We start from the raw sequence: 14,878 nt of genomic DNA, 5'->3' as shown, positions 1-14,878 counted from the left end.
TATATCTATGTATTAATAATATTATTTATAACTTAAACATATTAAAGTCAGAATTTGGTATTAGTTTTTTGAAGGTAAATTAAATGTAAGACCAAATACTTACGAAGTCTGTATAATATCACGAGGTTTTTTCCTGGTTTTCCCTCGTGATTTACTATGGAATCTCTAACACGAGAATTTTACTGTCATCGTTGTATTTGGTTGTCTTTTCAAAGACAGATCACATGCTATGATTTTTTTTTTGACGGATATTCTTGAGTTGGGATTGATTTCATGTAATTGAATGAACTATCTTTTAGTAAAGTCATCCCAGAAACGCAACTCATAAATATTGGCGATATCATTTTAAAGTCTTCTACTTTAAAATGTATAATATACGTCTGAATTGCCAATATAAATGAGTCAGATTAAATAAATTATTAGAAGAATTTTTTTACTTAGCAACAACTTTATTGTTTATTTTGTCAGTATTTTGTATTTTGACAACGAAACCCGATTTGGACTTCGAAACGTTAATAAAATAATTTTTTTGGTAAAATTGTGGCTTATTTCCCATTGAAAGAAAATAGTTGATTATAAAAATGCCACAAGGAAATAGCTTCAGAACAACCCATGTTAGAAATTTGATTTAGAATTTTAGTTCATATTAAATGGTAAATACTTTTGTTTAGTAACAAAAAATAAAAAACCGGATGGCCATAAACAAAAAACCAGAAATAAATGTAATTAGATGTTAAAAAGGAACTTATCAAACCTGTCGGGATTCTGGGGTGTCGGTATTTTGGCCGTCGGAATTTTGGCTGTCGGGATTTTGGGGTAAACCCAATAATAACATATATTGTTAGTCGCGCGATGAGAGAATATCTCACTTGAAGTACACTGACTTAACTAACAATCGGGCAATACTAAGACAACTGAACCCGAACCACCATCTGAGTTGACGAGTCCATTCGATTGTAGAGGGAGGATAATTAGTAGACTAGAAGGAACTACAGCGTATCTAATTTACCAGGGAAAAAATTGTGTGCAATATTCTGAAACCATAAAAATTTTTTACCAAAAAGTCTATTTTTAAAAACTGTTGTATACCTTTGTTCAGAAGTGGATGCAAACAGACTGAACAAAGATTAATCATTAAGTTTCATTCAGAGAAAAAAACTTCAACAACGACTCATATTTATAATAACCCCTGTGTACTTTTTATAATCTCTAATCTTGTACCAAAATGTCTATTCTTACAAACTGTTGTATACTTAAAGTTCTTTTCCTAACAACATATTTATCTAAATAGCAAACACTTATGATATTAAAAGTGAAACTTTTCAGATAATTCATTATATTGCCTACAAGAAGTTTGTAGCAAGTTTTCACTCAAGGGCTTTATATTCAAAAGACCACCTCGAAATACATAACCGTACAAAATTTCAAAACTGCCGTAAAACTTCTCGTAATTCCTCACTCCAAAAAGGTATTAGTGGCATCGAGAGACAGCTTTATGGAAGGCCGCTGCGATGGGTAAATAAGAAGATTTGGAGGTTATGGTGAAGAAGTTTTGGATGCGTATCTTTATCACTACAGCTGATTGAGTAAAGAGTATTTTGAATTTTTTAAAGAAGCTACTTACTGCTAGTTGTACGAATTTCTATTTTAAATGGACTATTACCTCAACAATCTGATTATTTTTGTCTTGTTATAAGACTTGTAATACTTGTATGATGTAATAATACCGTCTAAATATAAATACTTTTAGAAATGATCTTGCTTAAATTGTCTAATAGTTAGTTGTGCTCTCTCATTTTATCATCAATTGAGTTTTCTCTGAAAGTCCCTGGAAACTTTTATAATGTTTATTTTAAGAAATTACAGGGGTGAAAAACTAAGAGAATAGTGTGATTTTTAATTTCAAATACCTCATTCAAAAGAATCTTTTTATTTATTCTAATGGACTTTCGGCTCTCGATAATAATTTAGTCTTTCATTCTGCGTTTAAATTTTTTCAAAAAAAATTTATTAGTTTTTTCAGGATTCGAAAAAATGAACGCCATGTCCGTGGTGATATTTTCCAAATCGAACATTCGCTATCTTTGTCATACAACGCACTGACTCAAATAGAATATGATGACAAGACAGTGACAGTTTTAAATATTTGACGTGGCATCGGGAATATTTTCAGTTGTTGATTAAATAATATTGATAGTGTAGTTGATAAATAATTGATTTAAGACGTGAACTTAATCAAAAGTTATTTATTGTTTATTATTTATGGAAGATCCAAGCACAGAATACATCAGGATACATTCTGTGCTCCAGTTTTTTTTTTTTTTTGTTAAAGATGTTCAAAATTGTAAGCGTTCAATAATAACAATAATATATTATTAAAAAATAATTTTAACACTTTTTCTCTTTTCTCGATTGAGTATTAGTTTTTGTGGTACATATAAATTATTACTATCACTGAATACATAGTTAGTGAAAAAATGATCAGTAGTAATTGCACAAGAGCTCTAAAATTATTGAATTTTTCCCGAGTGACACTTTGACAGTTTTAATTTCACGAGCCTAAGGCGAGTGAAATTATGTCAAAGTGTCACGAGGACAAAAATTCTATATTAATTTTAGAGATCGAGTGCAATTTGTTGCGATTATTTCATGAATAAAACTGTTCAAAACCAAAATTTTATTGAAATTTATTTATGTAAGTACAAATTAGTACAATTAAACACACAGTTGTTATACATGTATTTGACGGTTGAAAGTCATCACTTTTATAATTTTTAAAACATTTGTCATTAATGTCACTGAATGTATTTTTTCGTAGCAACGAAGGGCATCTTACGTAATATACTTAACGACGGGCAATTATCAAAAATTATCGATTTAATTTAGATTTCTGTAGCTTTCTATTGGTCAGAATCTCCTATGAATGAAATAATCATGTGTATTTGTTAACTGAATTAATAATTTGCAATTATACAAATAACAGTTATCCAAGAACATTAAAAAACTATCTCTTTAAAGTTAATGATGAAATTTTCAAGTAAAATGACATTCTAGTAATATTTACATATCCATACCAGTGTGAATTTGACTACACGTAATTTGCCGTGTAAAGACAGAAAAAGTAGGGATAGCCTTAAAATATTTGCGAATTATGTACCGATGGCCTTAATTACTGTTCATTTTTTTAACTTTTTAGAATTTTTACACATATATAAAACATATATTTCAGCCTCCGATCAAAGTTTTAAGAACTGCATAAGGAATTTTCCAATTCAGATGGGATCCCGTTCTCTCTTTAGTGGTACATTAATAAACCTTTGATGTTACTTTATAAAACCTAAAATGAGTTGCTTATTAGAGATAAATATTTTATTTTATAGATCACAGTTCAAAATAGTTATTTATGAAACAGTTCGTAAAGTATGCTTTTTGCGAACGCACGCGATGTTTAGAGCACGAGCGACAGCGGAGCCAGTACTATACATCGCGTATTTTCGCAAAAAGTACTTCACGCACAGTTTCATACAATATTTTATCTACGATAAAAAAAATAAAAAAACTGTAACTCTTCGTCACTGGAATTCATTTCTATTCTACAATTTTTGGAACTTTAACATTTAAAAATACTAACTTCTTTGAAACCACAAAAATGTCAAACGTTTTGTTGTAATTTATTGTTCAAATGTCATCACTATGACAACGCGAGTTAAGGATATTTGATTATAACGACAGAGATAGCTATACAGTGCATGTCTATTCTTAATTCAGATATACTTTCCAGTTTACCTCACCTTTGCAGTGTACGTCAACTAACAAGAAAAGTTAGGTTATTTAGAGATGTTGGTGGTGGACATAATATGTATATTATACAGCATATTGTTAGATCTTATTTATTATTGTTACTTATAATTTTGTTAATTCTTTTTATTTTTGATTAAAGTTCTGTGTTAAAGGTTTTGACTGATTTTTTATGTTTTATAATGTTAATCAAAATTAATTCATAAATCAATGATATAAATTCAGATTAAAACAAGACATACGTAATTTTTTGCACGGCTAGCTTTGATCCCAGTAATTGTGGATCGCTTGTTATGAAAGTGTGCCAAAAACAGTGCGAAAAAGTAGACCCCATTTAAAATACTTTGTTACTTCACGCACACTTTAAATAATTCACGCACTGCTATCTATAATGACAGTTTTGACAAACTAAAAACTTATGCATAATATGAGATAGAGTAGATAAATACTTTTCTGTTCCCATTCTTGCAGCTACTACATTTTTTTACAATTTAGTTAAATACTAATCAAGACTGGCTACTAAACTATTAATAGCCATCGATTTTAACCACTCGCGATAAATTTAACCCTTAATGGAGGTTAACATATAGGAGCTAATACAGCAACTAATCAATTTTGCCGTTGAGTTGAATTCTGATCAAAATTTTAATTACAAAAGACCAACAATGCAGACGAAAATGATTGGCTGACACGTTAACCGAACAAAAGCGGCATTTTTTTCGTTTTACTTTTGGACCCCTATCTGATAGTGTTTGTATTACAATAATTAGGTGATGTCGACATCACACGTTACATTTGACGCTGGCGACGCTGCTGTCGCGACGCGACGCGAGAGCAGCTAATGAATATGTATAACTGGCAATATGCTTTTTGATAGGTACGTTTTCGATTAGCGTACTCAATCAATGTTACTATTTGGATTCGTTGATTTTCGAATGAGTGAAATGTTTTTTAATCTTGCATAGTATATTTTTATGTGTAAAATCAAGTTTAAAATTTCATCTCATGACTGAACACGGGTGCGACAAGGAGATACTTTGTCGCCGAAACTATTTATAACATTCATTGATAATGCAACATACTAATAATATACATTTAAATGATTAGAGTAAGGCTTAAAGAGTATTAATATCTTCTTCTTCTTATACTTGTTGTAGATCTGTCGATCTGTTAATTCCGACGTTGAAGTATTTCTTGAGAGGTAGACTGCCAGCTATCTCTCCATCTGGTGGTCTCCCCGGTGGACGCTTGCCTTCTGGTTTTCCTTCTAGAGCAATTCTTGGTAGTCTGTGCTCCTCCATTCCTTTTGCATGACTGAACCATTCTCTTCGTCATTGCCTGCCTCATCTGACTACATCTTACACGCCACATTGTTCCCTGATGATGTTGTTTCGTATTCTGTCTATTCTTGTCTTCCCCGCTATTGCTCTTAGTGTCTTCATTTCGGCTGTTAATAGCATGCTTTTGGTTTTATTGGTGTCTTCTCTTTATTCAATGCATAGGTTATAACAGGTCTGATGCAAATTTTATAAGTTATAACTTTGCTGTCCATTCTCATATATGGGTTATTCCAGACCACATCTCTCAAACACCCGGACAAGACTGCGGCCTTGTTAATTTGTCCCCAGGTCTCTGGCTGGGTCATGATAACTTGATAACTCTACACCTAGATATTTGAACTGGTTTAGCTGTTCTATGGGTTTTCCCTCTACCACTAGCTTGCATCTAATTGGGTCTTTCGCAATGGTAAGGCATTTTATTCTCTGCGTAGATATGTTCAATGTTCATGTTGAGTCGTCGACATGCTTGATAGAATCGATAAAGTTGTCTTTGTAGGTCATCCTAGTCCTCTGCAATCAGGGCTGCGTCATCAGCATAGCACACTATACTGATTCTTCTGTGGCCGAGTCTGTATCCTAGTTGTAGCAATTCCATATCTTCTATTATTTCATCCATTAGCATATTGAAATGGACTGAGGCTGTCTCCCTGATTGATTCCTCCTGGTGTTGGTATGTTGGCCGTAGTGGTGTCGTTTGTTTTATTTTTTGTCGTGTTGTTATTGTTCATTTGTTTTATGACTTTAACAGTGTTTGCCGGTATCCTTTTTTGCTTAATTTTCTTTATTATACCACTAAGTCTGACTCTGTCAAATGCTTTCGTTAGGTTGTAGAGTTTAGAAATTAGGGGGAAGATAAAAGCTTGGAAAGTTTAGATACTGCTTCTCAAAAGGTATGAGGTTGAGAATACTTAAATACAAGGGGGTCTGAAGAAAACTAGGGGATATTTCTAAAAACTACTTTGCTACGGCGGCTCGTGTTTTGGTTGGAGAGCTGAGTTGTGAGTTCGATTAAGAAGAAGTTAGGGATTAGGAAATATTTACTACTATCAGCAATTTAAACAAGGGTACTTACAGATATCCTGGGGTGTTAAATAGAAATCCTGGCTATATTTTCTTAGGGCGCCTTACCAGGAGTTTTACTTTGTATGATCCAACATCTTAACAACTGGGTAAAAATATTTTTGTTAATTGACTCTAAAAAGCTTTTAAAGTTGTGGTTAAAATTTTTGCTAATAGGTTAGTGGTAAATAAACAGGACAAAATACAGTTATGGCATTTATTAAAAAATTATTCCTTTAGACAACAAAACTTTCAGATTACATAAAGTGATTTTAATTACCTGTAAAAAAATACATCGAATTTTCTATAACATAGGCTATGGTGCACCAAAAGAAAAACAATAATTATTGCGTTGAGGATTTGATATCTGACGTAATTATGACTTATACATTATAGCATTTACAATTAAAACAAAATTTATTAATATATTCATTCAGGGAACAATGTTTACACATTAAAGAATTATTGACTACTCCTCGTAGTACTTAATTATTGGAAATAATATCAACTGTCAATTAGGTCACCTGTCAAATCTCATTCCACAAATATTTTATTTTTTAAATATTTCAAAAGGTTTCAAAATGATTTTAATACTAACTCACAATTATGTCTTTTACAATATTACTTTAATGGTGGAAGCAAAAATTATTCTCTGTTCTGTTCAACAATTTACTTTTGTCATTTTTATATTTTAAGTTCCAAAAAAAAATTATTTTCTGTTGATAAAAAAAATTAACGTTATAGTTTATGAAAATTTTATAATAAAAAGTCACTATACCTTAAAATTCAAAACATTCACCATTGTGAAACTTGACATGACACTTGACAGAACGTACGTAGTTCATACGTCACTCGAAGGATGTCCATGGAAAATTACAGATTACAGGAAATTGCACCATACCATGAAAATACTATAAAAAAAGGAAAATTGCTTATTTACCTCGGGAAATAGGTTTTCTAATCCAGGAGACAGGAGGCTTGGGTTTAAATCATCACCACAATATTCGTACCATGATTCATACCATGCCGGCTTTCACTTATACGCAGTAACTTTACAATGCGTATAATCCACTTATTTTACCATCAAAAAAGAACTGCTACATAATCAACTGATGGTACACCTAACTAACAACACAAAAGAACTTTGATAGATCCCATTTTACTTGGAAATTCGTTTTGCGTCGCAAAAAAGCCGATTACTGACTATCGATGTTCATTGATTCACTACCTTTGTAAGAATGCATCTTGAATGCATCTCTTCTTCGCATCTTGACAAGATTCTCTGATCTTGTCGTACGTAATTTCCGACTTCCGTTCTTCACGACCAATCAAGAGCTTCGATTTTTGTGCCAAATTCGAACAAACCAATCAACTCATTTTTAATATTTCTTTTCGAAAGTTCGAATAGAGATCTACGCATCAAAAATTTGTGCTTCTAAGCATTTCTTAAAATTGGTCAATATTGTGCAACAGTTTGAAACATATACACAGGGGCGGTTTCAGGAAATTCCATGTAATTTGAATTTAAGTAAAAAACTGAATAAAAAAATTTGGACTTCCTAGGGAGGGGTTGTAAAAACTATACAAATCTAAAAGATCATATTTTCACTGGTTTTATAAACGCTACAAGGTCTACGAAGCAAATATATGCAGGTGTGTTATATTCTATCGACTTCTCTTTCACTTGTTTCATGACAAATATTGCGTCCGTCGTCGACCTTGAATCCTTGCTGTTCTTCTCTGTTCTTTATCTGTGATTCCAATTTATCCTTGAGTATGCCTGTGAATAACTTTATTGTCGTATTTAAGAGATGTGTTCCTCTGTAGTTGTCCGGGCATGAGCTTTGCCCTTTCTTAAAAATCGGTATTGTGATACTAGTGTGCCAATCTTTTGGTATCTCTGCTCTGTCTAAGATTTTGTTAAACAATGTTGTGAGACAATTAGTGAGTTTCTGACTGCCGTATTTCAGCAGTTCGTCCGGTATTCTATCAATACCTGGCGATCGTCTATTCTTTAAGATCTTCATTCTCGCTTCTACTTCAGTTTATCTAGTGATATACCTTATTCTGTATTGTAATCGTGTTCGTCATTGACATCTCCACCTTTGTACAGTTCTCTGAAATATTTTTCCATGTCTCAGTTGGTATTACATAATATCGACGGAAGGAAACTAAATAATCTTCAATATGCCGCTGACACCGTCCTCATAACAGACCACTCATGAGAACCAAAGTTATGCTACAAGGGCAGTAAGCAACACAGAGTCGGTTTAAAAATAATATTTATATACAATCGGTTCATAAGGTTCTACGACGTCTTCCGATTCCCAAAACGTCATTGTTCTCCATCGTAACACATGTTTTCGTTCAATCCTCTTCCTCTAATTTCCCTATGAATTCCCTCTATCCTGCTTTTCCTAGGTCTTCCTCTTTTCCATCGTCCTTCTGGTGCCCATCGTAGTACTTGCTTGGGTTTGGGTAATCTGTCGTCTTCCATATGTTGTATGTGGCCAAACCATCTTAGTTGCTTTGTTTTATATCGTCAATTATAGTATGCTTCACATCCATTATCTCCAATATTCTTGTATTTCCGATTTTATCTATTCTTTATATACCAGCAGCTTTTTTTCAAGAGTCCATTTCAGTTGTTCTGAGCATATTTTCGGATTTTTCTCTATGTAAGTGGCCAAACTTCGCTGATATAATATGTTATAATGATCCATAAGACTGTGTTCAATAATGCAATACCTTTCCTTCCTGTAAAAATAATCTAAGAGAAAACAAAAATGATGACGAATCTCTTCGTTGTGTAGAAGTTGTGGAAAGATTGTATTTGGGCTACTGCGTAAGATCAAAACCAAAAATCATCAAATTTCCTAAATTAAATGGAGCTTTGCAAGCGACACTGCTTCGATGACCAATGTTAGATCGACACAATATATAATTAAAAACCTTACAAAGCTAGACGATAGACGACCAAGACAAGACCAAAGATGAGATGGGTAGATGACATCAGAGAAATATCCGAAATAAATTGGAAGCATGTTGCTCAGGATAGAGGTTGATGGAACGAGTTGGGACAGGCCCGTGTGGATGATAGAAAGGTAAAAATAAGGAGAACAAGTATGTAAATGATATCGTTCTCATTGTGGACAGCTTTGATGAGTTGCTTCATCCAACCACACAAAGAGTGGATCGTAAAATTAGTTTTTCAAGAACAAAATAATTTATGACCTATTTAGTCCACATCAAAAATATTTCAGTTGAAGATAGGGATATCGGGTGAGTTGACTCCTACAAATATTTAGGCGATGAGATCAGAATAAGTCACCGAAACAACGAGTTAAAGAGACGAATAAACCTAGGTTTTGACAAGATGAAGGATATTTTGAGATCAAATATTTCAATATGTCTGAAAAGAAAAGCAGTGCTACATCTTCCCAGTGATGACCTATGATGCCGAAACTCGTAACACTCACAAAAATAACAGTGAATAAACTACAAGTTTCGCAAGGAGCAATGGAGAGAATTATAATATTACCGATTTCTCTTCGTCTTCTTCTGTCATTGATTGTCCGAACAAAACCCTAAGCGATTATCGAACATTTGTGATCATATTGGCCCTAATAACTTTGCCTACGGCAGCTCGGATGTCTCTTGATATCACTCTGAGAGATTTCGAAGCCAAGATATTCTTCTTCGGCCTGAGCAGATTCCTTCTGCCATCTTGACCTGAATTATAAGGTTATACGTCTCATGATGTCTCATTATACGGACGAAATCTTGTAACACTTAAATTTTTATTATTTTGTTACTTCTTGTGCTCTTTGGTGTGTCTAAATATGACATGTATAGTCGGTTCGCTAAACTCAGACGCAACTGGCTAGATATTTTAGTCGATATTTTTATTGTTTTTTGCCAATTTTGCAAAAATTGGCAAAATTACTAAATATTTAGTGATTATTAACTATTTAAAAATTATTTTTTGCCAATTTTGAAAAAATTGGCAAAATTACCGACTAAAATATCTAGAAAGTTGCGTCTGAGTTTAGCGAACAGACTATATATAGACCGGTCACTCTAGTAGAGTATAGGTCGCTCAGGTTCATGAGCTCTTTTAATCCATTTCATGCGGTGGATTGGTCCGCATAAGCCTTCTTCATCAAATATGACATATTATGTAACCAAAAAACTTAAAAAAAATCAAGAAAAGGTTAAATTTGTCATATTGTAGACAATAAGCTTGGTGGACATCTATTAGATGCTTATCGAATTTTTATAAGAAATTTTATGACAAATGCAGACTCTAAACTTACATATAGTCCAGGAACCGAAGCTGTTCACCTCGCAATTTTTACAGAATGGATCGATTTGCTTGAAAATTTGAGAATAAGTAGTGGATAGTCAAAAAATCAAAATCTATATAATGCGGAAAGGCGCTTTTACCATGGAAGTGGTTGCCACCCCATCTCGGGGGTGGAAATTTTTTATTATATTTTGACCGCAAAAGTTGATAAAAACATTCATTCTAAGCAAAAAATGTTCTATATATTTTTTTAATAAAATTAATAGTATGTATTCGATTTATTTCCTATTGAAAGTGTTAGTTTTATATCGAAAAAATCAATGTTTTTCGATACATACTCGTTTACGATCCACTCAATGTTTGCCGTAGAAATTTTTTTTTCAACCCAAGTTCTTGGGAATTAAATAACCTACAATTTCATACTTAAACATTTTTTCGTATCTCTGATGCTAATCTTTCTATTCTGACGAAAATGGCATTTTTTACCAAACTACAAAAATTCGTTATTCGCTTTAAACTCCAGTTTTTTTAAAAACTAGTCATTCTAAGCCAGTCAAACTTCTAGAATCTATTAATAATACATAAGTAAAGAAGAATGAATAAGGCCAATGAGTAAAAACACCGCTAACTTAAATTATTATCCTTCCAATTGGATTTCTCCTTTTTTTTTTCAAAAAAATATATTGATTTTTTAATCACAACTTTTTTATTTTTAATCTTACAAAGTTTGGTAAAAAAGAATTTTGTAGTTTTTGACAAGATCTATAACTATATTAATATACAATCTCTTTACAATCCTCAGTAGCAAAAAGAGGTACTTTGAAAGGGTTGGTAAAGGTGGTTTTTACATGCTATTACAAGTTTAATTGTCAATAGCTCACTCAATTTTTGCCACACAAAAAATTTTTTCAAACCAAGTTCTTGGGAATTAAATAAGATACAATTTCCGTATTGAAATATTTATTCGTAGCTCTGATGCTAATCTTTCTACTCTGAAGAAAGCCACTTTTTATAAACTACAAAAATTTGTTATTCGCTTTTAACTCCATTTTTTTAAACTAATCATTATAAACCGGTCAAACTTCTAGAGCTTGTTAAAAATACATAAATAAAAAATACCAAATAAGGTCAATGCCTAATTTTAATAAGGGCGGTGATTAGAGGGTTGCTTCCGATCACTTTTTCGTTGAAAAAATTGGGACTGGCATTCTTTTCATTATAAGTGACTTACTTTTTGAGCTAGAGACTTTTCTTTTATTTCTGGAGATAGATATTTTTAAGTACTTTTAATTAGTTTAAACAAGTTGACCTCGAAAAATGTATAGTTTTCCCGTCTTTTGACTTTGAAACTACAATATTTAGCATTTGAAGAAGAAGAGCCAACATATAATAAAGTATAGCTCGATTGCTATTGGTCTTAAAGAAAATTAAAAAACAGTTTTGTTTATTTTTTCAAAAGGTACATTTTTGTTAAGTCAAGTTGTTTTGATAAAACGACAAATTTTGGAGTTATGGCGAATGGCGATGGCGAATAAATCAAAAACTGTTAATTTTATCAAAAAATTTTATAGAACGTTTTTTGCTTAAAATTAACGGTTTTACCAACTTTTGCGGTCAAAATATAATAAAAAATTTACAGTGCCGGCAAAAAATCTTTACATTGCCAAATAAATCACCAAATTTGAAGACAATTTGCATGCGTTCTGTCTGGCCTTGGAGGGGAGGGTAGGGGAGGGGGGATAGTGTGCTTGCGACGGCAATTATCTGTAGTTTACGGACCGCTTGGCTTATTTAGGGTACTCTGCGCGTTTGCACTTTAAACAGTTGGCTTTGTGTGGGTAGTCAGTGTTAAACTTTTTCTCATTTACTACGCAAAGTTTGAGATCGTCAAATTCTAAATTGAACTGACAAATATGGGTCGAAAGAAACTCACAAAATAGGACAAAGGTTCGTGCTTTAACATTACTGGAGAAAGGAGACTCTGTAATTACCGTAGCACGTGATATTGGTGCTTCAAGAGGGGCTATTTATCAACTGAAACGTTCGGCTGCAACGTTTCAGTTGATAAATAGCCCCTCTTGAAGCACCAATATTACGTGCTACGGTAATTACAGGGTCTCCTTTCCCCAGTCATGTTAAAGCACGAACCTTCTCCTCTTTTGTGAGTCTCTTTCGACCCATATTTGCCAGTTCGATTTAGAATTTGACGATCTCAAACTTTACGCGGTAAATGAGAAGAAGTTTAACACTGACTACCCACACAAAGCCAACTGTTTACAGTGCAAACGCGCAGAATACCCTAAATAAGCCAAGCGGTTCGTAAACTACAGATAATTGCCATCGCAAGTATGCTATCCCCCCTCCCCTACCTTCCCCTCCAAGCGCAGACAGAATGCATGCAAATTGTCTTCAAATTTGGTGATTTATTTGGCAATGTCAAGATTTTTTTACCGGCACTGTACACCCCCAAATGGGGTGGCAACTACCCCCATGGTAAAAGCGCCTTTCGGCATCATATAGATTTTGATTCTTGGACTATCCACTACTTATTCTCACATTTTTAAGCAAATCGATCCATTCTGTAAAAATTGCGAGGTTTTGTCCTATTTTAATCTTCATTACTTGGACTATTAATAAATCCGAAATAAAACCAATTGCCCTATTCGAGTAAAAAATTTAATTCATAATCTTCCTAAGTTTGTTTTCAGTACTTAACAATCGTCCAACTTTCCGTACGCTAATGAGTTCAACTTCCGCCTAAAAAAAAAGAAAAAATCTAAACGAAACGAAACACTCGAATCAACCATGAGAAAACAATCCGGAAAGTTGGATTCTACCGTCTACCGTTGGGCAACATTTATTTAAATTCCTGCAGAAATAAATCTCATCGAATTAATGACAGACATGGAGAAAGAGCCCTGAGCGACAAAATTAAATAAAGTAATTACGGATGAGAGGGCGAGTAAACTCTAATGATGAAAATCTCAGGTGCGCCAACTGAGAGAGATTCACAACGTTTACACCTCCGAAATCTGGCCCCTAGAATAGCAGGCCACACAGGCATCATTTACGAGTACAAGAATTAGTAACATAATTCAGTCAATTTGTACTCTACGAGCCCCCTAGTGGGAAAGTTTTGGGGTAGTTTTTGGGGTAGTCTGATTTTTTTTTTCATCATATATGTTTTTTGGGCTGCTGAATCCGAATATGAGGTTTGCGGACAAAATTTCGTGACGGAACATTGAGTAAATCGCGAAAAAAGCGAAAAATGTTTGCCTTTTACCGCTTTTTTGCTTAAATCTCGAAAACTATTAAATTTTACTGATGAGCCCAGGGAGGTTGAAGAGGGCGAAACACATTTCTGAGAACTGGTGTTTGGATCTTTGATTCTATTCAGAAAATTTTTCCCAGCCCGAAATAGTGGATGTGTGAGTTATTCGTAAGGGGATTTTTCCACATTCTCTATTTCATTTGTTGATTTTATTAAATTTTAGTAAATGGTCTCTTAACAGAAATTAAAGTAAATAAAATTCTCTACAAATATCACTATTTACTTTTTTTTTCAGACGATCCTTTCGGTATAAAGTGCAAGTTGAAAATTGCCAATTTTTAACGGTCTCTGTAAAACACACTTTTTACATTTCAAAACTTTATTTTTTATTAGAATACTGTCATTTAATAAATTTCCCCTAGTTTTCTGTACAAATAATTAAAAATAAATAAAAGGTTGAAATTGTACAAATTCCGTATCACAAAAGGTAGGGCCCTAACAAAATAAAACTTAATATATCGTGATTATTAATATTACAAATTAAAATACAAAACAAATTAAAAGACAAAATGTTTTATAATATAAAATTATATGGGCCGTTGTCTTTTAGAAGATCCTGGCTGTGAGTGGTTTTCCGGTGGCGATGGGTCCCAATTTATTCTGCTCGTTCTGGAAAATAAAAGAGATGGTTTCAGTTCTGAAGGAGAGATGACGATTGCAAAATATATTGTGAGATTAAACATATCTTCCGCATTGTGCTGAGGTTCTTCGATGGCATCATGTCCTGGCTCAGGGTCTGATTGCTCCATCGTCAGCGTCAGGGGTCGTTCTTCTGGAAAATACAAGAGGTAGTGAGATACTGACTTGTGATCACATATTAAGGAGAGGTTAATGATTACAAAATAAATTGTGAGATTCTACATACCTCTGTCTCTTTCTTCAGTCTCTTCTACGTCTATAGCAGAACTATCTTTCGGAGGCTCAACGTTGTCACACAGTCCTTCGCATGATGTGCAAATTGGGGAACAATGTAGACCCGCCTTGGGGTAGGAGAGGTGGTAATAAGGCAATGTTGGTCATATTTTAATATGATGAAGATATGTA

The 14,878-nt window shown here is 33.3% G+C and overlaps 1 protein-coding gene across 1 annotated transcript in view; it reads left to right on the top strand.

Moving 5' to 3' along the window:
• The window catches only part of LOC126882755 (uncharacterized), a 39,535-nt gene extending 25,419 nt beyond the window's left edge, over positions 1–14,116 (top strand). The window contains exon 2 of the mRNA XM_050647749.1: positions 14,070–14,116. Coding sequence (XP_050503706.1) covers positions 14,070–14,116 — 47 coding nt within the window. The remainder of the gene's footprint in view (positions 1–14,069) is intronic.
• Positions 14,117–14,878: the final 762 nt, after the last annotated feature.

This window comes from Diabrotica virgifera, chromosome 3 (genome assembly GCF_917563875.1).
Source record: "Diabrotica virgifera virgifera chromosome 3, PGI_DIABVI_V3a".
NCBI classification, from domain to species: domain Eukaryota; kingdom Metazoa; phylum Arthropoda; class Insecta; order Coleoptera; family Chrysomelidae; genus Diabrotica; species Diabrotica virgifera.
Note: the sequence above shows the minus strand (reverse complement) of the source record. Positions and strands in the feature narration are given on the sequence as shown.